This window comes from Natator depressus, chromosome 9, assembly GCF_965152275.1.
Source record: "Natator depressus isolate rNatDep1 chromosome 9, rNatDep2.hap1, whole genome shotgun sequence".
In the NCBI taxonomy this organism is placed as follows: Eukaryota; Metazoa; Chordata; order Testudines; family Cheloniidae; genus Natator; species Natator depressus.
The window spans coordinates 23,228,241-23,251,497 of record NC_134242.1 but is presented as its reverse complement, the minus strand read 5'-3'; the positions used below and the strand labels follow the sequence as shown (position 1 = coordinate 23,251,497).

General features: G+C 41.3%; 1 protein-coding gene across 2 annotated transcripts in view; it reads left to right on the top strand.

Annotated features, from left to right (window-relative positions):
• The window catches only part of RSRC1 (arginine and serine rich coiled-coil 1), a 362,956-nt gene that overhangs the window by 60,797 nt on the left and 278,902 nt on the right, over positions 1 to 23,257 (top strand). For both annotated transcript variants that reach the window (XM_074963701.1, XM_074963702.1), the window contains exon 5: positions 19,072 to 19,248. In XM_074963701.1, coding sequence (XP_074819802.1) covers positions 19,072 to 19,248 — 177 coding nt within the window. The remainder of the gene's footprint in view (positions 1 to 19,071; positions 19,249 to 23,257) is intronic.

Genomic DNA, 23,257 nt, shown 5'->3' with positions numbered 1-23,257 from the left:
GCCCCTTCTTCATTTTCCAACTCTGCAAACCTGTTCTTGAGCTCTATTTCTCCTTCACTAGCCCGTCTTTTCCTCTGTCTGGTTCTTTTAGTCACATGCTTCCACTGAACACTTTTCTCACCCAGGTTCCCCTCAGAATTCCTCAGTCCTGCTTCCATCTGCAAGTCTGAGCTTTTCCCTTCAGATACCTCATGTCTTTGCTTCATAATCTGCTCGAACCCCTTTCTAAACTCAACCAGACTTTCCACCTGCATCTCCAAACCTCAGATCTTTTCCTCCATCAGCTCTACCAGATGGCATTTCATGCAGACAAAACTCTTCCCAAGTACCCCCTCCAGGATCATGTACATACCGCAGCTTCCACATCTCAAAATTTATATTTTATCTATTCCTTAATTAGTATCTTGTAACTTTTATATAACAGTTTTTTATATTAATAGGACTGTTACATACAAAATATATTCAATATTTCAAACAGAAATTGAAGAAAATTAGGAAGTTAAATTACACAATATTGGTAAGCCAGAGATTTCAAAATTGTGGTTGATATTTCTTAACTAACTTTTTCTTTTCAACATCACAATAATTGATGATAATTTGACAGAAAAGAGACTTACCTTGACAGTGGTCCCTTCTGGAAGAACAAATCTAGTCTTCTGTTTTTTCCATGGCTGTATGCTATATCCATATTTTTCTGTAAAAGCAGATGTACAACCTACTAACATATGCATGTTGTAATAGAAAAGTGCATGAAAGTATTGGTTTATTTATTGATAGTGTAAAAATAAATTGCATACTTGCTTTTAAAAATAAACTCTAACTCTATCATGAATAGAATAAGTGTGTATAGATAAATGAATTAAATACAAGATTTGTCAAATCCATTCACTAATGGAGAATGGTGCTGTACTCAATTCATGCAGAATTTGTTTTCAATTGGAAAAAAAAATATGAAGAGCATAAACAGATGCAAAATTGTTTTCCTGCAGGGAAAGACAGACTGAAACAATATAGAGTTAGGAAAAAGGCCCAATTTCTGACCTCCCTGCATAGCCCAAGCAGCCAGACTGGGAAGTTGCTCTGGAGCTGGGCTTGGAGGGAGAGGAATGCTTCCTGCTCAAGTCATTCTGTGGAAGTGCAGCAGCTCTCTTGCCACTGCTCTAGCCTGGGGACTAGAGTAGCCTCTTTGATTTAAGTGCATATATGGATAGAGTTAAAATTACAGTGAACTTCACCTTTTCATTACCTCATTATGAAATGCTTCTCTTAGCAACCCTAACTATAGGTTAATGCAGGGTTATTTTTGTGTATGTTAACTTTTTAAAATCAGTAATACAGCTGGATTGTGTGTGTGTGTGTGCATGTGCACGTGCTCATGTGCCTTGCTCTGTCTTCCTTCCCCCCTATATTTGGGTTTTTAACGTCAAGATCTTTTAGACAGGACTGTTGTGAATGGGTGTCAATTGTTATACTTAACAGTCACGGCAGCATGCTGACTCCTCTTGGTGTGACCACATAGTTTTATAAGTTTAAAAACTGTCAGCTTAAACTTAAATCCTAGTTTTTGCTGGTCTCTCATAAAATTATTTAAATATAGCTTTTTCATAACAAATTTCCTTTTTTCAAATGGTCTCTAAGGGAAGAAAGATGATGTTTGCCTGAGAGAGGCTGTCTCTTCACTTGGAAAAAAAAAAACTTGAGTTAACTAACCCAGAGGTAAAATCCTAGTGAGGACAAGGCAGTTGGTCTCAAGATGTTAACTTGTGTGAAAACAATCTCTGCTAACTCATGTGAACACTACAAACTGTCTTGTTTTCACTAACATTTTGCCTCTGAGCTTGTTAACTCAAGTTAAAAATACAGCTCTTTTCCAAGTGAAAAGAAGGCCAAAGTGGTTTGACTTCTTTGGACCAGTTGTATCTAGGACAAATACTGTCCTCTGTGAAAGGTGAAGCTAAAATAAACCGGGACTAGAGCATTTCCCCCTCATTCTGTTGGATGGGAAGCGTTTACAGTTCCCCTCAGGAATAGCTTGTGTAGACCACTTAGAAAGTCATGGATTCTTTGGAATCTGCATAGATTCCAGGAGGTCAGTGGGAGGACAGGGCTATCCACACAGTTGCTTCCTCAATCCCTGTCAGCACACTTCATTATACTTCCGCTGGCCACCTCTGCTCCCAGAATCCCAATCTTAAACCAGGAGAGGGAGGTGTTCTTGGTGTGTAACAGGCTTAGCAGAAAAGCCCTTTGCACACAGCTCAAGACAAATTTCCTTGCAAACTCTGTTGTGCTGGAAGCAGGGATAATGTGCTCCCACAAGCACTGCCACTGGTCTGCATACTCTCCACACGCTCCTTCCATGTGGAACTAGCGTAGCTGGATGGAGGGCAGTGCTGCAAAGGCAGCTGAACACCATTTCAGCATGGGAAGCATTGCTCTGCAAGTCTAAAGTCCCTGATTCTCAGACCTCCAACTGACCAGGAAAGCCAAGTTACACTGACATTCAGTTGTATGGCTAGCTTTATTCTTCCCGCTTCAGTTATTGAAAACTTGGATAAAAGCTTTTGGCTTTGAGTTCCTTAGACTAGGTAGCTAATGTTTACTGCCCAGCTGGTTTATTTTAAAACTGGCAGACCTCTGGAAGGTTTTTATTTTTCTTCTTTTGATTGGTGAAGTGGGGAATGTTATGGAGGCTTAACATAAATGGAATTCTACACACTTGTTTTCAGTTTAACTTTTTCATATAGGTCTGTGTGCAGTGTGAAATTAGGATGGACTCAGAGATCTCAAATCACTACCTGACTGCTTGTTCCTGCTGCCAACACTGGCTTTTTCCCATTAAAACATCTATCTTCCTGAAAGTGGGGTTCTTTAAAAAGAACATTATCCTGAAGGCTTTCAGCAACTGTTTTGCTGCTGATCAGCTAAGAGTGTACTTCTGGTATGGATGCCAGTGGGCATCCTGAGCTTGTGCAAGAGAGATCACCTAAAGTAATCCTTCATATATAGTATTTCTAGTCGATAGGTCTTACCTTATTTCTAGGGCTCTCTTCACCATAGTATAGCGGACTAAATTCAGTAATTAAAATTTACATAAACTTATCTGCGGTTGCCTGCATTTTTCCTTTCCTAAGTTCAGAACTTTTGCTTTCTATCCTCTCTCTCTTTCTCTCTCTGCCTCTGTTATTTGTTTTCTATTTTCAGTTATTTAGTGAAGGCCTGATGGCAAAGTGCTCTGAAAATGGCTCGGTCCTCTCCCCTGGTTGGACATTTTATAGGAAAGGAATGCAATCACAAACCCTGCAAGAGGTCAGCATCTGGATGAAGAGCAGCTAATGGAAGCTGAAGCCAAGTAAGCCATATGTGATGTTTGGTTTAACTTGAGCCAGTTGCTCTTCATTCAGATGTTGCTCTCTTGCAGCTTATCGGACACCTTTGTCAAATGGCATTGCCTGTATGTACTGAGCAGGAGATGTATCATCAATATATTTTTGGCACCGGAGTCTCTCAGATTTTTCTAAGCGATCTCTTCTATGCATTGAAGGTATTGTAGCAAACATAGGTGTGGTTTGGGCCTCTTCACAAGTGAGGGTAGGTGGTCTGGAAGGTCAGAGTCTGGAGATATGGATTTGTGACAGAAGGAACACAAATGAATAAACACAATAAAGCTAAAAGCAACATCTTCCTACATATCCTGCTATCCTCTGTATTCTGGTCCAGTCCATTGAGAAAACGTCATAATTTTCAAAATAAATATTTCATTTTTCATAACGCCTTGAAAATAAAATACTTATTTTCTTAAATGTGTTAATTGTGCGCTTGTACTGGTTTATAACTGAAGGGCTCCTTAATACTGAGATGCAGAAGCTCAGGCTGCATATCTAGTGAATCAATTAATATCCTTAATTTTCCCAGCTCTGCACAGCTCTGTCTATGCTTATGTATCTGCTTCTGTTTATTATTCATCTCACTTTTCTCCATTAGTAATGTCAACTTCACCACTCACCTTTTCTCCTCTCCATCTTATATTTCTGCCTTCTACCATGTCTAACCCCTGTGCTTTGAATAACCTTCTTTACCACAGTACACCTGGCTTCCAACTTTCCTTTAAAACCCTTAAAAACCATGTCTTCTGCCTTCAAATAATAATTATGTAAATATAATCTCTTCTCCATTCCCATTTTATTTAAAAACAGTTTTATTACTCTCCCCTAGATCTCCCTGAGTATTCTTACCTAAACTCTGTGTTTTTAGATTGTAAGCATCTAATTACCTTGACTTTGAGCATCGTACAGCTTGGAGTATGTCTGCACTTAGTAATACTGTCTTACAATTTATTATTTATTAACTTCCTCACTGTGAACAACAGTGGATTTATGGTGCTTGAAACCATAGTTTTGATTCTTTAAGAACTCATCCTGTGAAGTCTTTTCCTCGCTAGTGATAGTTCAATAAAAAGCCCCTTTTAATGTACTTTGACAGAGTGCTTCAATTTGCTTTAATCAGTTGTACCAGGGTTTAGACAATGTCTCTATTCTGAATATGAAAGTTAGTGGGTAGTGTAGTTTGCCACCGTGCGTTTGTTTTCATCATGTTGCTCTTTCCAATAGTGACTATTTTCCTTTTCATGTCTATCTGAAATGTTAAGGACAAGTTTGATTTTGTTGTTGTTGTTGGGCTTATAAGAAGTTAGCAGGGATTGTTATCAGCTGAAAGACTATTATAAAGAGTGTCAGTAAAGAACTTGACATCTTAGAAACTTTCAGTTGGGTGGTGGCTGTTATTTGCCAGATAAGTCATTTGTACCTAACACTTGCCTTCACTGGAACAGTGCTCATTTTCTTGTACTTGAGTGCTTGCACTCTTCTTTTGTTTTTGTTTTTTTAAAGTCCCTTAGTCCTCCTTTCCATTTCTTAAAGTACATCTTGGTGACTGTTTTCAAATTGTAATGTTTTGAGAAGATTAGATTGTACCTAGAAGATATAGTCCAATGCTTTAGTGCAATATAATTGGGGAAATACTAAACGACACTGACCTCATTTCCTTTAGAACAATGAAAATTAATAGTTTCACGTTTTATTAGGCTGATATTCCAGATGTAGTGTACATTTAATTAAGTGTAGTTTCCTTTTGGTTATGGTATGTGTATCTGTTTTTTGTCGCAAATTCTTTCTAGTTTTACAGTTTTCCACATGTTTTCTTTCACCATTTATGATTTTTTTCAAAGAAGAGCTATAAGGATTTAAATCACTTTAGCATGCAGCAAAACAGTTCCCATTCAAACAATAAACGCCATTTTAAAAAGCCTTTAGATCTTCTGTCACTTCATAAATATAAATGTATAAAAACATTATGCAGTTGTAGTGCCCACCTGCTAATTAAATGCAGATTTCCTCAAACTTGTTTTAAAATCTGCTTATTTGTTTCAACTCTGTCTCTGTTCAGAATACATATGGTCCTTGTGAAACTAATTATGCTTATGGAGCAGCTGTTAAATTTAGTGCAACTAATTTTGTCCAATATTTTACATTTTAATTGATTACCTGTGAAGAAATTAACAAATTAACACTTATTGTGCAGTAACTGAATGTGCTTTTATGGATACTTTCAGTTTTTACAATTGGACTAAGTGTTGATGGAATAAAGACATTTCTTAGGATTTTAGTTAGGAAAGTTATTGGTGACCCTTGATTATCTGGTGTGAGAATTTAGGGATATTGAGTGATGCTAAGCATCTGTGTGTTCTGTAATGTAGACATGAAAAGCAGATTGGAAAGTAATAGCTTTTTCACAGAATTTTGGTAACATATGGGCTTATCTGGATCTAAGCACTCTTTGAAGATCTTTGAACTTGACTAAATGACTTAACCTTTGGCATAGTGGGTGGGTGTTGGGTGGTTATGGGTTTTTCTGGGGGTGGGGGGTGGATGGGGGAGGTTGGCAGTCTACACTCAATCTTGACTTCCCTTTCCACCCTCGCCACCCAGAGTTTTTGTAATTTTTAACATTTTGATATTTGACCTTAATAAATGGCAGCTTTTAATTTTTGTTACAGTACACAAAATAGTATTATTAAAAATTGGCTTTACTGTTCAAATGATAAGCAATTTTTATTTGATTTCAGAAAATTAAGCAATAACAATGTATTAAAAATATTTTGGAAAACTTCATCTTCAGTAATGGTTATATACAGATTTTCTTTTTTTCTGAGCTCAGATGACGTCTTAAATCTATAAAACCTGTTCCAAACTGAAAAAAAAAAGATGCATTTCATAAAGTTACATTTTTATTTAAGCTAACTTCAGTAACATAGGTCATTAAGATAGAATGTGAGTAAAATATACTGTGCCTTACTAGGCTACAGATGGGAATATATGGGTTTTTTAAATACAATAATAATTGGCACAACTTGTCTCATGAGTTTAGTGCATTTTAATTTTCATGTCTTCATAAACTTCTAAACCTCAGCATACCACTGTGAAGACTACATTAAAGAGTTAAATTTAATAAGGGGCATTGAGAAAGAAACAATAGATTCTTACTGAGAGGTGTCAGTTCAGGACCAGTGCACTTGTATTCCTCCATGGTCCCTCAAATCCACCCACTCTAGACAACCAGTTCTTCAGCAGTCACCTCTTTTTTGGGTAGAGACTGCTCTCCCTCCTGACCAGGGGATTTCCAGGCTGCACAGTTTCCTGCATACACTGTGCTATTCCCAGCAAGCCAAACTTCCTACACAGGCCAGCATCTGTACTTTGCTTTCTCTCCAGATGCTATAAACAGTGTAATTGTCAGAGTTAAAAGGTACCACACAGCTTTTTATATAAGCAAGTACATTTATTCTTGAGGTATGGTGACTATATTTCCCTATGTTGAATGCGGGATACCTGATAAAATTGCTCATATTCAAGTGAGTTCAACGGCAATCAATCAGAACTGTGCAGTAGCTCCGCCCCAACATTCTATAAAAACTCCAGGGTCCAGCAGGGGAGGGAGGGCTTCGGGGGGTCTGGGCCGGGGCTGTGTGCAGGCAGGGGGGTAGCTCAGGGTGCAGGGAAGGGGTAGCTAGGGGCTGTATCCCAGGAGGGCTCCCCTGCGATCCTTGTTCCCTGAGGGCTCTGCCAGCCATGGAGCTGGGTCTGCAGCCCCTGTGGCTCTTACTGGTTGCATGAGAAAAGGGGGCTAGGAGTTGAGCAACTTCAACCCCCTGTACCAGTAGCTGTAAGAGAGGAGGGAATACCATGGCTGCCGGCTCCATGGCACCAGCCAGAGGAGCAACTGCAGCGCCCGGCTCTGGCTTCCTGCCTCCTAACAGGCCAGGAGCCAGGGAGAGAAGGAGGGGGGTGTGTGTGTGTGTGTGTGTGTGTGTGTGTGTGTTCGGGGGGATTGGAGCTGCCCCCTGGAACTGCCCTGCACTTACACTCCAGTTTGGGGATTGGACAACATCCCAGGTGTCCCCCAACTCTGCCCATGGGCTCGGGGGCTTCTGCCCCATGGGGAGCACTGGGGATCTGGGATTCAGCCCTGCCACTTCCGGCTTTAGCCCCGGTGCTGGCAATGGGGACTGGGGCTTTAGCGCCTCAGCTCCTGCCTTCAGCCCCGCGGGGACTGCCAGGGTTCGGGCATTCATCCCCACAGCTCCTGGCTGCAGCGAGGGGAGGGGAATGCTGAGGATCAGGGCTTCAGCCCCACGGCAGGCACTGGGGATCGGGGCACTGGGGCTCAGGCTCTGGGTTTCAGCATTGGCCCCCAGTGGTCCCCCTGAAAGGGCTTGCGGACCCCCATTGAGAACCCCTACTTTAGGTTTGACATGGGGAGGGTGACACACACTCCTAACACACCTTCCCCCCCACAGGGCTGCCTCTCTTCCTACCTGACGTTGCCTCTTCCCGCCTCTGCACCAGGCCTGAGGCCACCACATGCTCTCACTGAGTGGCCACCGCCTGCCCTCACTAACCTGCCAGCCGCAAACAAGACTGGGTTGGGGCTGCGCTGATGGCTGACTGACGAGCAGGGGGAGTGGAAAATATGGGACAATTTGCTTGTTTAAAAAAAAAAAAAAGGTGGGACACCTGCAAGATGGCTTAAGTACGGGCCTGTCCCGTTAAAAACAGAATGGATGGTCATCCTATCTTGAGGTGAAAGCATTACAGAGAAAATATGTTAAAAAAAAAAAATTAACTTACACGCATGCTAAAAAGCTTACAAAAGGTCAGCGCAATTCCAGTCTTGGGCTCTGGTGGGTCAGTCCTTCAACACCCACAGTTGGGATTTCTCCATGGTTACATGTTCATAACTTAAATTTAGAAGCAGAACAACCATGAATAGTTCAATCTTTCTCGTATACAGTTTGGGCCTTTGATCTCAGCCTTACGTAACAGGTGATCAGCAGATGGTTGCCCACTCCTCATGGCGTAGCTTTAAAAGGCTGGGTTTTTGCAGAACTGGAGGTGGAACATTTGCATTCTCCACCCTCTCGATATTCCCCAGGAAAACCACTTAAAACTTTTTTCTTCCACTAGTCCATTGTTGTCTGGCATGTTGTTCAGTATAGTTATTTGAACCCCCCGGTCTTACATCTGTTACATTCTCCCCTCCAGAGGTGAGGTAAAATCCCGGCCCACAGTAATATATAAACTATTCTCTTAATACAATGGACCTCAAAGATACTTAAACTTAATTCAATAAGGTGTCTCAAAGGTATTGGACAAAATTGCCATATGTTTCATACTAGGTATACTGTTGAATTCCAAAGCTTAATTTCTTAGGATTTTGGACTTTTAACCAAAGTAGGAAACTAATCAACCATTTTTAAAAACAATTCACTTTGTTTTATAAAGTTATACTGGATATGTACAGTTCCCAAGAGGTTGAAGGCACTTGTCTGACACAATAGCATAGTATTACAGGAGGAACCAGTAATGACCCCCTGTATTTAGGTTGTCTAACACTTTCCATTGTCAGAGATTCTTGTAGCCTTTCTTTGGGAGGCTCTGCCCCCCCCCCCCCCCCATTGTTGCAGCAGGCCTTTGACATTTGGCAGGAACAAAGCCCTGGCACTAGTGATATGGCCTTTTTTTGTCCCATGAAGTGCCATCCAGATTTAGTTGAATTATAAACTATTTCTTTTGCTTGTATTCCTTAGCTGAATTTTGGCAACATGCCAAAATGCTGCCCATGAACATTCTAAGGAGCTCTAGGTTGATGCTGTCCCTAAAGTAGTATCAGTACCACATACTATACTGGGATGCCTGGCATAGGCGCCGACTCTGTGGGTGCTCCGGGGCTAAAGCACCCATGGGGAAAAATTAGTGGGTGCTCTGCACCCACTGGCAGCTAAGCTCCCTTCACCCTCCCCACTTCCTGCTCCTCCCCTCCCTGCCCCCCAAATGCACCGCGTCCCCGCTCCTCCGCCTGCCTCCCAGCACTTCCCCCTGGCTGGCTGCTGCCAAACAGCTGTTTGGCAGCATGCTGAGAGGGAGGAGGAGGAGTGGGAACGTGGCATGCTCAGGGGAGGAGGCGGGGAAGAGGTGGGGCCGGGGCAGGGATTTGGGGAAGGGGTTGGAATAGGGGCAGGGAGGGGGCGGAGTTGGGGAGGGGACTTTGGGGAAGGGGTTGGAATGGGGGTGGGGGTGGGGGCGGGGTTGGGGGCAGAGGAGGGGTCGAGCACCCAGGGGAAAGCAGGGAAGTGGATGCCTATGATGCCTGGTAGCTGCCAGACCAGCTGTAACTGTAGGGATTTTTTCAGAGTTGAGCTGAACCCCCTCCCACAACTCACCATATGTTCCTAATCACTAGCCCATTCCCTACTCTGAGATAATAGCCTTTAGTTAGTATCTAATGTAGCTAGTCCTGTAGCTCAGGGGTTCTCAAACTGGGGGTCAGGACTCCTCAGGGAGTCGCGAGGTTATTACATGGGGGGTCGCGAGTGGTCAGCCTCCACTCCAAACTCCGCTTTGCCTCCAGCATTTATAATAGTGTTAAATATATAAACAAGTGTTTTTAATTTATAAGGGGTCACACTTAGAGGCTTGCAGTGTGAAAGGGGTCACCAGTACAATAGTTTGAGAACCACTGCTGTAGCTCAAGTGGTAGAAGGCAATGCTGAAGATTCAGGCTTCAAATCCTGCAGCTGATGTGTTATGGGGTGGGGGTCGTTTTGTATTTTATGTTTCCCCCACTTTTTGAAAAAAGGAAATTATGTACCAAAAGTTTAAGATGTAGGAATATTTACCAATAAAGCCAAACCCCAGAAAGAGGTTAACTTTCCTCTTTGAACAGAGTGTATGTACTCCTATTCAGTCATTTGGGAAAGCTACCAGTTTTTACTGGAACTTTAGTTAGTACAGGTGTAACTTATTCAAATTTTATTTTATCCAAGACAGTGGGGTTAATCCCTTCATTTTTGTAAATGTCATTTGTAATCACCAGAAGTGATCGGGGCTTCATTTCTGTTTTATCTGAAAGGTGATGCTATCAGCTGTACCCTTAAAACCCTTTCTGCCCAACAAATGCTGTTCTTTGTATGGAATCCAATTCAAATACTCACCAAGTCAGGTGATATTTTGCATATGCAATCTGATGAAATGATATCAAGCATGGTTGGTTCGTATCATAGGCTGCGGGAGGCTATGCCTCTCCAAACTGCCCAGCATAGCCCTGCCCATGCTCCTCCCAGAAGGCCCCTCCTGCTTGCCCTTCCCCCTTGGTCCCAGCCCAGGCAGGCTGGCTGCAACTCTTCAGGGAAGTGTGCTAGGGCTGGGGTTAGGGCTAGGTTGGCTGAGACTGGCCTGCGGCCTGGACTTGGGGTCGCTGGGGCTGCCCAGCGCTGGGGGGGGGGGTGTCTGGGGGCACTGGGGCTGCCCTCCCTGTGCTTGGGTGGTGGGGGTGATATGCTGCCTGCCTGGCGCTTGGGGGGGAGGGGCGCTGCGTTCTGGTGGCGGGACCAGCCGGAGGCTATCTGCCGCCCATGACATAAAGTGAATATCTTTAGCCCATGATTCTTTGATTTTAAAACAATTTGCAATTAGACGAGCAGCAAATTAGTTGTTTGATGAATAGAGCAAAACGAAAACATTTTTTTTCTGGCCAGATAATAGAAATAATCTCTCACATCTATAAGTATGCAGATCAGCTGTCTCACAAGAAATGCTAGTAGTTCTCGCTGATGCTGATGTCCAGTAAAAAATGGTAGTTTTTGCCTCATGTGGCAGCTTAATAAAACTAACTTTATAACTTTAAAAATGTGCAGTTTTTCCTGTCTTCTTTAAATACGCTTCTGTAGTTCCTTAGCTTTCTAAGGGTTTTATATTGTGCCTGTCACCAGAAAGTCTGAACACCTTTCACTTCCTTATTACTTCTAGTTACTTCTGTTTGACTTCATTTACATAACCATTCTCTCAGTGTATCAACTTTATCTCTAATTTTATTCTCATTAACTTTCCTATTTAAAGTGCTTTACTTTCGCCTTACTATTAATTCCTCTAAGGGATACTTTTTTCTTCCTTTATCCTTGGTTTCTATTTCCTAACAGGGCACTTGGCGTCTCTTGCATCTCCCTTTTCTAATTTTTTCAAGCCCTCAACCCATTCATCTAGTGGGCAATCCATTCTATCTTCATAAGTCATGTCTACATTACAAAACTATGTCGACCTGATTTACGTCGGTATACAATCAATGCAGTTATTACATTGCTTGTGTGTGTGAACATGTGGCTCCTCATATCAGTGCTGTGTATACTCACCAGGAGTGTTTGTATCGATACAGAATGTAGTACACCGAGGGTGGGTATCTCAGTGTGCAACTCATCACCATCCAGCACAGGGTAATGTTGGGAAGTGTTTGCAATGCCCGATGGGGCCGCAGTGAGTTGCACAGAGGTGACTGGGAGCATGGGATCAGCGTCCCATAATGCAGTATTCTTCATCCCATAATTACATCTGCATCCCATAATATTTCAATTCTTGTTTTCAAAAATCCCCACAAACCCACATATCCCTCCTTGCTGTCTGCCATAAGCATGGAGCATGCACAGCTCTGCACTATTGTCATGAGGATTGCGAGCACATGGCACATGATCCTGTAGTATTTGCAGAGCTGCAAGAGGAGCCACGGGGAACGTGATGATTCCTTAGAGGAATTGCTGTGGGACATAGAAACAATTCAAGGTTGTTGGAGGCATTCATGGAGCAGCTGGAGATGGTGATGTGCCAGTTCTGGACCTGAGAAACAAACACTGACTGGTGGGATTGCATTGGCCTGCCGGTTTGGGATGATGAACAGTGGCTGCAGACCTTCTGGATGTGCAAGGCCACATTGCTGGATCTGTGTGCTGAATTCAACCCAGCCTTCCGGCGCAGGGACACGAAAATGAGAGCCACACCGACGGTTGCAAAGTGAGTTGCAGTTGCACTGTGGAAACTTACAATGCCAGATTGCTGCCTTTAAGTTGGGAATCAATTTTGAGTTGGGAAATCCACTACAGGGGCAGGCGTTGTCATCCAAGTGTGCAGGGCTTTGCAGGGCTGTGACTCGGAACAATGTGCAGGACATAATGGATGGTTTTGCAGCAATGGGGTTCCCGAACTGCAGTGGGGAGATAGATGGCATGCATATCCCTATTTTAGCACCAGACCACCCTACCATAGAGTATGTCAACAGAAACGGCTACTTTTCTACGGTAATGCAGGTGCTGGTGGATCACCGGGGATGCTTTACTGACATCAGTATGGGCTGGTCAGTGAAGTGCAGAACACGTGAATCTTTAAGAACACAGGACTGTTGAGAGAGCTGCAAGCAGGGACTTTCTTCCCCGACAGGTGGATTACTACTGAGAATGTTGAAATGACAATAGTGATGCTAGGAGAGACCCAGCCTATCCCTTGCTCCCAGGGCTCATGAAACTGTACGCTGGCTACCTCGACAGCACCAAGCGCTTCAAGTAATGGCTCAGTAGGTGCAGAATGACTGTTTTAATGTGACTTGGTGTTGTTTACTTACAAGATTGGATCTCAATGAGAAAAAACATCCCAATGATTGTAGCTGCCTGCTGTGTCCTGCATAATATCTGTGAAGCACAAGAAGATAAGAACAGCCATACTGGGTCAGACCAAAGGTCCATCTAGTCCAGTATCCTGTCTTCCAACAGTGGCCAATGCTAGGTGCCCCAGAGGGAATGAACAGAACAGGTAATCATTGGGTGATCCACCCCCATTCGCCCATTCCCAGCTTCTGGCAAACAGAGGCTAGGGACACCATCCCTGCCCATCTTGGCTAATAGCCATTGATGGACCTATCCTCCATGAATTTATCTAGTTCTTTTTTGAACCCTGTTATAGTCTTGGCCTTCACATCATCCTCTGGCAAGGAGTTCCACAGGTTGACTGTGTGTTGTGTGAAAAAATACTTCCTTTTGTTTGTTTTAAACCTGCTGCTTATTAATTTCATTTGATGGCCCCGAGTTCTTGTGTTATGTGAAGGAGTAAATAACACTTCCTTATTTACTTTCTCCACACCAGTCATGATTTGATAGACCTCTATGCTATCCCCCCTTAATTGTCTCTTTTCCAAGCTGAAAAGTCCCAGTCTTATTAATCTCTCCTCATACGACAGCCGTTCCATGCCCCTAATAATTTTTGGTGCTCTTTTCTGGACCTTTTCCAAGTCCAGTGTATCTTTTTTGAGATGAGGAGAACACATCTGCATACAGTATTCAAGATGTGGGCGTACCATAGATTTATATAGCAGCAATATGATATTTTCTGTCTTATTATCTATCCCTTTCTTAATGATTCACAACATTCTGTTCACTTTTTTGACTACCATTGCACATTGAGTTAATGTTTTCAGAGTACTATCCATAATGGCTCCAAGATCTTTTTCTTGAGTGGTAACAGCTAATGTAGAGCCCATCATTTTATATGTATAGTTGGGATTATGTTTTCCGATGTGCATTATTTTGCATTTATCAACATTGAATTTCATCTGCCATTTTGTTGCCCAGTCAGCCAATTTTGAGAGATCCTTTTGTAGCTCTTCGCAGTCTGCCTGAGACTTAACTGTCTTGAGTAGTTTTGTATCATCTACAAATTTTGCAACCTCGCTGTTTACCCCTTTTTCCAGATAATTTATGAATATATTGAATAGGACTGGGCCTAGTACAGACCCCTGGGAGACACCACTATTTACATCTCTCCATTCTGAAAACTGACCATTTATTCCTACCCTTTGTTTCCTATCTTTTAACAAATTACCAATCCCTGAGAGGACCTTCCTTCTCATCCCATGACTGCTTACTTTGCTTAAGAGCCTTTGGTGAGGGACCTTGCAAAAGGCTTTCTGAAAATCTAAGTACACTATATCCACAGGCTCCTCCTTGTCCACATGCTTGTTGACCCCCTCAAAGAATTCTAGTAGATTGGTGAGGCATGATCTCCCTTTACAAAAACCATGTTGACTCTGCCCCAACAAATTATCTTCATCTATGTGTCTGACAATTTTGTTCTTTACTATTGTTTCAATCAGTTTTCCCGGTACTGAAGTCAGGCTTACCAGCCTGTAATTGCCGGGATCACTTCTGGAGCCCTTTTTAAAAATTGGCATCGCATTAGCTATCCTCCAGTTGTTTGGTACAGAAGCTGATTTAAATGATAGGTTACAGACAACAGTTAGTAGTCCTGAAATTTCACATTTGAGTTCGTTCAGAACTCTTGGGTGTATTCACCTCAAGCAAAAGGGGAAGTTTCTGCCAGGGTGGAGGTGGAGTGCCTGACGGCTGAATTTAAACAGCCAGATACAAGAGCTATTAGAAGAGCTCAACGCAGAGCTATACATCTCAGGGGGGCTTTGAAGGACCATTGTGATAGTGAACCTGAGTATTGTGTGTTGCTGTAGTGTGCTCTACCTGGCCTTGCTTTTTTTGCAGCCTGGTATGAATCTTTTAGTAATTGCTGTGTTTTTAGGAATATAACATTGTCAATGCACCTATTAATATGGTCTGTGAATGATGTTATGGGTTCTATGACAAAGTGAAGTAACAGGAAATTAGTGGGTGTTAGACCTGCTCACCACCAGACAGCAGTTGTTGTGAACTAATAAAGATAAATTTTGTTCCAAATAAATAGAATTTGATTCTGTAATGTGAAGCAGGCATTAAAAACCATTTAAAACGTAATAAATTAATGGAATAAAACTTATGAAGGGGAAAGAACACTAATATCCATTTCAGGAACACACACCAACCGTGGCTTTCACAGGTTAGTGAAGTTGTGATTGTCTTTAATGTTCCCCAGGGCGGAGTGGTAGGGGTAGTGCACTGACCCCGGATGCCCCGTGGAATGTTGAGGGGAGGTATAAGGAGGTCCCTTATGTGGGCTGCAGAGAGAGATGAGATGGGTTTGTTGAACCTGCAGATCTACCAGAGTGTGCAGCATCTCTGTTTGCTGTCTGAGAAGTGCAAGCATCTCCTACTGCTCATCCCTCTCCTTTTCCTGTTCCTTTCCTCTCTCCACTCTGTCCTTCTCCTTGCTGTCTGTAAGGGTGATCTTCCAGGCCCTGCACTCATTCTCTGATGCAGCACTGGCTTGCAGGATCTTCTGGAACATGTCATATACAGTCTTTTCTTTCTCCTTATCTATCTCAGTTGTTCTGCAGGTATGGAGGGGGAGACCCTGAAGGCCACAGTGGCAAAAGCTGTACCATCGTGAGGGTAATTGTGATGGAAATTTAAACTTAAGAAGCTGAACTCACTCCCCTTTCTCCCCAATTGCTTGTACGTTCTCATTTCTGCTTGGGATTGATGAGCTTGGGATTCATTGATCAGCCATGGTGACTGTGGCCCTCAGGGTGGTTGGGGAAATTAAGAGGGAATAGTTTTCTGGCATGATTATAGTTGTATAGGGCAATGGAACTGAATAATGGCACCATTTTCCACAGGCAGTGGTGATTTTAGCTGACATTTCACTCCTGAGGTTAAGAGGCAGAGAGAGCAGAGCTCCTGCTGGCATCCCGATGCTGCCCGGGTCCGTATGCTGCTAGCTTATGTACTGCTATGGTGCCTTCTGAAGTAATCGCTCAGTGGTGTGAGAAAGTGTCCTATAGTGGCTGAAGAAATAAGGCAGCCCTCCCCAGAAACTGTCAGCAGAGGATTGCAGAGTACCTCCATGACAGTGTCATCGAGATCTTTATGGAGGATTCATGGGAGATCTTGGTACCTGTAAAACAAAGTGCTCTGCGTGGCCCCCTCTGCCTAACTCTAGAAGGGAATGAAAAGCAGATAGCAACTCTGCCTCTCTTGGTTGTTCCACTACCTCTTCTAGCGCAAGTGGAAAAAAAAAAAAAAAGACTTGCTACATTGGGGTTCATCTGTTGTGAATTCATAAATACATGATGATAGTTTTGCTGTTGGATTGTGAAGGAGAAAGCTAATGCTGGAAAACCAAACTTCTTCAGTAGTCCAAAGTTCTCCACCATTAGAGGCATCGTATTTATTCTAAATACAAATATGATTTTCAGAACGTGTGTGTCACAAGTACTCTAAAATGTAATGAGACTTAAAGGTTAGACTTGCTCCACAGTTTGTCTCCTATTTTCCTCAGCTTCTCACTTTACTTATGCTCAATCTTTCCTGTTTCTGGTCCTTAAAACAGTTGGGGGTTAGGACATCTTTCACTTGTACCCTCCCATTTTTCTGGAGCTGTGTTTTAATTTATATATGCATTATAGCACTGGTGGTAATCAGTACACATAGGTGATTGATTAGGTGTCTCTCAGTAGTTTGTGTATTTAGTGCCCCATTTGTGTACTGTGCAAATATCCAATGAAATTATCCCACAACATACTTTGTGTGTAATCAAGATGAAAAGTAGAATTTCTGCAAAGAACTTTCAACAATTCCATGTGGCAATTGTGTTGTAGTACTACCTTCCTGCGGAGAAGATTTCCATGGAGGTGACACATTTTTACTGTTGTCTTCATTGTAAACATCCTGTTATTAGTCGTGTGCTTGCCTCACACACGTGTGGGGGTCGGGGAACACAAGCTGTATCAGTCAGACAATGTGTGTGGCTCTTTCACTGGAACTGTAAAACTAAAACGGTAACAATCACAGAACTTAATGAGTTACAAGAGGCATAGTAAATGAAGAAACAATAACTTTTGTAAAGAAAACCTTTATTGTCAAAATTATTTAAATTGGTTTTTCAGTTATTGTTACAAACTTAGTGTGAGGATGTTAGTTTGCATTTTTAAACATTTGGCTTTTTTTCTTTTGCCACGTTTTGCCATTTAGATGTCTGTATGCCCGTAAGACTGGTACTTAAACATCTAACTGACTTAAATGGCAATTATTTGCACATATAAAATTGTCAGTGCAAGTTAACAGAGGCGCCAGTTAAGTTGGGGCCGAAAAGGTGAGCCCTCTAGAAATAGAAATTGCCAGAGCATATGATTCCTTGGTTGTTGTTTCATGTGGTGGACCCCAAAAGGTGGAGGAATCCCTAATCAAACAGGTAACATTTTGCATTAGATAAACCAGTGAGTCAATTCAAACTGTACTGAACAAAGTACTGCGGAAGACACCTGTCTAGGGCATGAACTAGGTGACGTGTCTCTTCCATGTTTAATTTCTATGACTCTGTGAAGGAGTTAGTTTTAGCATTACCTGTGATATTCATTAAGATCAAGATTACCGTCTCGAGTGAGAGTATCTTAAAGGCAATGATGTGTAAACCTGATGTCTTGGCTTTATCAGATCCCACTTTTGGTTGGCAGATTCTGAATATTTTTATCCTGTAAGTCAAGCCTTCTTTCTTTCATCCCCAGTCAATTACATTGTGAGGGGACACTGCTACCTGCTATCCAATTCTGTTTATGATGATATAATACCCATTTTACAGGATAGACAATATCCTTCTAGCAATTCAGTATACTGTTGATGATTATTAGGTGGTAATGTGACCTTTGAATTAGTATTGATACAGTGACCCAGGACTGATAATAGGGGTGATTGTGCTGCTAGAGATGCCACCTTTTGGAAGAGGTGTAAATCTGAGATTCTGATCTCTTGTGGAAGTTGAAAAGATTCAATGGCAAGAATAGGTATGTTACTTCCAGTATACTGGCAAAGAGGTGAAAGCAAACACAGAATATTATACTTAGCAACTAAGGGCATGGCTACACTGGAAACTTCAAAGCGCTGTCGCAGGAGCGCTCCCGCGGCAGTGCTTTGAAGTGTGAGTGTGATCGCGCTTGAGCGCTGGGAGAGAACTTTCCCAGTGCTCCTGGTAATCCACCTCCACGAGGGGATTAGCTCTGAGCGCTGGGAGCCTGTTTACATTAGCGCTTTAAAGTGCTCTAACTTGCTGCGCGCAGGGGGCGTGATTTTTCACACCCCGAGCCAGCAAGTTACAGCCCTATAAAATGTAAGTGTAGCCAAGCCCTAAGACGCTGAACCTGCAAGTGACTATACAAGTACCCTGGTGTGGAGTCACTGGTCAGATTGGGGCCTACGTTTGCAGGCTTTTCTTTAAAGTGTAGTTCTACTCTAAAAAATTTATTCTGTCATCCCCCATAACTGTCATATCTCTGTGCTCAGCCTGGGCTCTCAGACACAAGACACAAAAATGGCTTCGTTGTTCTGGGACATCATCACCAGTAGTAAAGGCTGCCCTTTATTAACAAATTAAACTCTGTGACCTGTGTGCAACCCTTTTAACATCAATGGGTTTGCACAGGTGCAACTGATTGCAGTGTAGGAAATCATTTGGATGTACAAGAAGGAATACAATTCAGCTCATTTTTGAGCACTGTATTGACCTTGCATTGTTTAATATTATGGAGCAGGTATGTTGAGTAAGATGGTCTCATGTTTTAACAGTCATTTTCAGTACAGAAATCATACTTTGTCAACAATTGATTCCTTTTTAATTTCTCACTTGCATTGTCAGGCATGTTTTTTTTATTTTAATTGGGAGAAGATTATGGACAGAACAGCTGGACTGTATATGAGAAATTTGATGTGCAGTGTTAATTAAATTATCATTGCTAAGTTTGAATATTGTATGTTTTGCATAGGTCACGATCAAGACCTCATCAACGTTCCTATAGTCGAAGCAGTGAAAGATCTAGTCATAGAAGAACTCATAGCAGATCTCGTGAAAGAGAACGGCGTAAAGGCAGAGATAAAGAAAAAATAAAAGAGAAGGAGAGGAGCAGAGGGAAAGAGAAGGAGTTGTATACCACCAAGCGTGGGTAAGTGTAATGACAAATCAAAATAAATTCATTACTATGGTGAATGAAAACATAATCAATATTACTTTTTACTTATGTGGCCATCAACTTGCTAGGCAACATTTGTACTAAGTGAAGTGTACTTTTCCTTTTTAAATCCTCAAACCATGTGGCTCTCATAAGGTATGGTCAACACCTTAATTTAGTAATCTTTCACTTTTCTCTCCATAGATCTGCAGGAACTTGAGAAATCAGTGTAGATTAGAGGTTAATTTTGCTATTTTAAATAAATATATAAAAGAAAGGGCTGTAAAGTTGGAGCAGAGATCTTATCTACCATAACCCTCTGTTTGTAATCACTTATACTTCCCAATAAGTAGGTATTACGTTTGATAAGTAATGGGAGAAGACAAACACTTGAGCTAACTTTGAAGTGCTGCTACTTAGTTCATTAACTCTGCTGGAACTCATTGTATTGTTTTGTCTAGATGACGAGTTGCTCCCTTCCCAAATTTGGTTAGTTTTGGGAAAATAACTAAATAACGTGCTTTTGTCTGATGTTTATTCTGAGGCTGCAGTTCAGATATTTGTAATATAATAATTTTATATAGAAATATAATAATAACCAGCCTGGTTATTTCTGCATAGCATGATTTGGTAAGTGCTTATACAAGCATGTGTAAGAATAATTCAGGTGGCACTGAAGAGGACAAGATTGTCACTGCAAAGAGGTGAGCAGTAGACAGACTGTTGATTTCTGGGAATTGGGTCCTTTAAATGAAATGTTGAGCTTCAGTAGGACAACTGAGTCCATCAATCTAAGATTTAGATCTGCATAAAGTTCTTTAACAAAATAACTTTTGTCAATTTTGCAGTAATTCATATGGAAGCTTATTGCTCTTTTTCTTGCTAACTAGGATATCAAAAGTCAAATTTTGGTATTCCACTTATAAACTTTTGGCCTGAAAAATCCACAATGAAAATTATTTTAAGTGGCAAAGCTTTGGGGAGAATTGTCAACATTGTTCAAGACAATAAAACTACAATCAAATATAATTGTGTAATTTTTTTCTAATAAAAATGAGTAAAAAATCTAGCTCGCAGTGTAGTTCACGCTGTTTCCAAACATCCCATTTATTCTATCCCATTGAGGTGAGGAGCTATTTGAATCCCTCTCCAATTACATATGTAAAGATAGAATTGGGTGTTGGGAGTCCAGATTTTCTTATCACACGCATTTTGCCAAAACTGAACCTATCAACCTGAAATTTCTTGTATTCCTTTGCCAGAAGGAAAGTTTGGGAGTAAATGGACAAAGGTGTTCATAAGAAAGTTGGGCTTGGGTTGGGGTTTGGAAGCCCTACCTCTTTTGCCTATGTCTGTTCTTGTAATCCTGGGACTGTCAATCAGGGCAGCAAGCTGGGGTGACACTATTGCAACCACATTTTGCCCTTTGGCCATCAGTAGTTATGGTCATCAGTGCCACTGGCGAATGAGGAGGCCAGTTTATATAGTCTCTATAACAGCTACCCACAGCAAAGGTGTGGGATCATCAGCTCATCCTCACCCACTTTATGGACAAATTGTTGGACCGCAAGGGATCAAGGAAGTTGTCTTCCCGTTGTTCTCTCTCTGACCACCAAGGGCCAGCCCAGACACAATGCGAGACCAATTTTATGAGGGTGGCAGTATTGAAGCTTGAGTTCCATTAGAGTAATATGGGCTGCTGAGTTTCAATTGTAGTTTTGGTTATGGGGACGTGTGATGACGTTGGGTTAGAGGGGTAAGAATATTGTAATATATTATGGTTTATGTGGTGTTTTATCTATTTAAATAAAATAGAAGCCATAACAAATGGTCCAGTCATCCTAAGTTGTTGTGTTTGGCATGACGTTTTAGTGGGTAAGACATGAAAATTTATCTTTTACAGGCATTAGATAACTAAACTGCCTATATTGTCTTTTTATTTAACTTTGTGAAGGAGGCATGTTCAATAAGGAAATATTACCTTTCCCCCACCCCCAATGATAGTTCAGCTTGTTTCTTCTGTCTACTTCTGTGTTATGTGGTTGTGAATTGCAAGAGAGGTTGTCCCAAGGCAATTTGTTGAGTCAGATTGGCCCGGATTATAGAAAAAATTGAGAACCCTTGATTTGGATGCTATTAGAATGCAGATTTGGAAATTAATGAAAGAAGAGGTAAGTAGAATGGCTAAAACTACATCAATATCAGTGCTTCCAATGTACATAGTTTTTTTGGATTGGTCATATGGGTAGGATGCAGAATTAAATGTGGATTATTAATGAATTATTGAAGTTTATTGTTAAAGTAACCTGCTATATATCAAATATTAAGGATGAAATTACTGAATTTTTAGAACAGGTTGTATATCATTCCAAAAAATGTAAACAAATGTATAATTCTTTTTTAGAGCTGGATGCAACGAGTAGATTAAGGAAATGCATGCAAGTATTCCACTGGAGTCTATTCCATATATTAGATGTGTCTGAGTATCCTTGTAGAAGATATGTGACCCCTCCTCGATCTTACATTTGATCTCTTATGTAAATACATTTGATAGTGTTTATAATTTTACAGTTTTTATTTCGCTTGTGTAACTACTAACATGTTTATAGTGTGAGTTTGGGTATGTTTAAGAAAATAAAAGTATTGAACAGATTGACTTGCTTTCCTAAAAGCACAGTATTTAAAAATTCTGGTGCCTGGCCATAATCTACTTATATAAATGAAATAACTATTTACTTTTCCATTGTTTGGAAAAGTCCTTCATTTTGGCTAGCTTTGCATACACATACACATATATTCATCAAGTAAAACAAACGAGCTACTCAATAGGATAATTTTCTAACATTTAAAAATGATGACAGTTTAAGGAGGAAAATATAGAGGGAAAACTGATGAAGAGAAGGAAATACGGTTCTGTGTTGTAGGAAATTTTCATTATTGTTTTACTCACATTTTATATCTTCAGATACTTGCCTGCTCAGTTTCATCCATGACTTGTGGTATAACTATATTGTCAGTACTACCCCTGGCTGGGTCAATGAAATGCCCAAAACGATTTACAAAATCAAATTTATTTTTGCTTTAAATAATCAAGACCTATCAATCAGGATTTTGTAGGTTTCAAGGGATGGCAGTTTCTTAGGGCTTGTGTCCACTTACCGGTGGATTGACGCTGTGGCGATCGATCCACTGGGGGTCGATTTAGCGGGTCTAGTGAAGACCCGCTAAACCAACCGCCGATCGCTCTCCCGTTGACTCCGGTACTCCACCGGAACAAGAAGCGTAAAGTAAGTCAACGGGAGAATTTCTTCCATTGAACCAGTGCAGTGTAGACAGCGCAATAAGTCGACCTAAGGTATGTCGACTCCAGCTCTGTTATTCATGTAGCTGGAGTTACATAACTTAGGTCGACTTAAACCCATAGTGTAGACCTGCCCTTATTGTCCCTGCTTCGTACTCCCAAACTTTAATTTGTGTGTCTGTTTAAACAAGCTTAATGGAACCCCTAATCTGACCTACCTAGCTGTATTGAGCATATTTTTCTTATATCTGTCTTCAAGGTGAAGGAAACTGATCATGTATTGAATGTGTTCCATAAGGTATCTGTTGATTCTAGACTTTTCCGGAAAGGTTAAATGGAAATTTGGAATGTAGCATCTTTGGTTGTGCACATGATCTCCTCTCATATTCATATATGTATTTCACAATTTCCTCCTTACTTCTAGGGTTTTGAACATGCCAGAAATTTACTCAAGGTGCTTTGTGATTATGCTCAAAACATGTGTGAAGTATCTATTGACTGTGTAAAATACTGGGTTAGCTATTCATATATATTTTTTCTTTGCACTAATGTACTTAGATTGCTGAAATAGTCTGTCCTTGGCTACACTTGTAGTTAACTAAAGTGCAGCATCAGTTTATCTGCTCCTGTTGCTGACCTCCATTGTTAGCAATCAGTAATTTTCATCATGTAGACAAGGTTTTAGAGGTGCTTGCTCTCCTT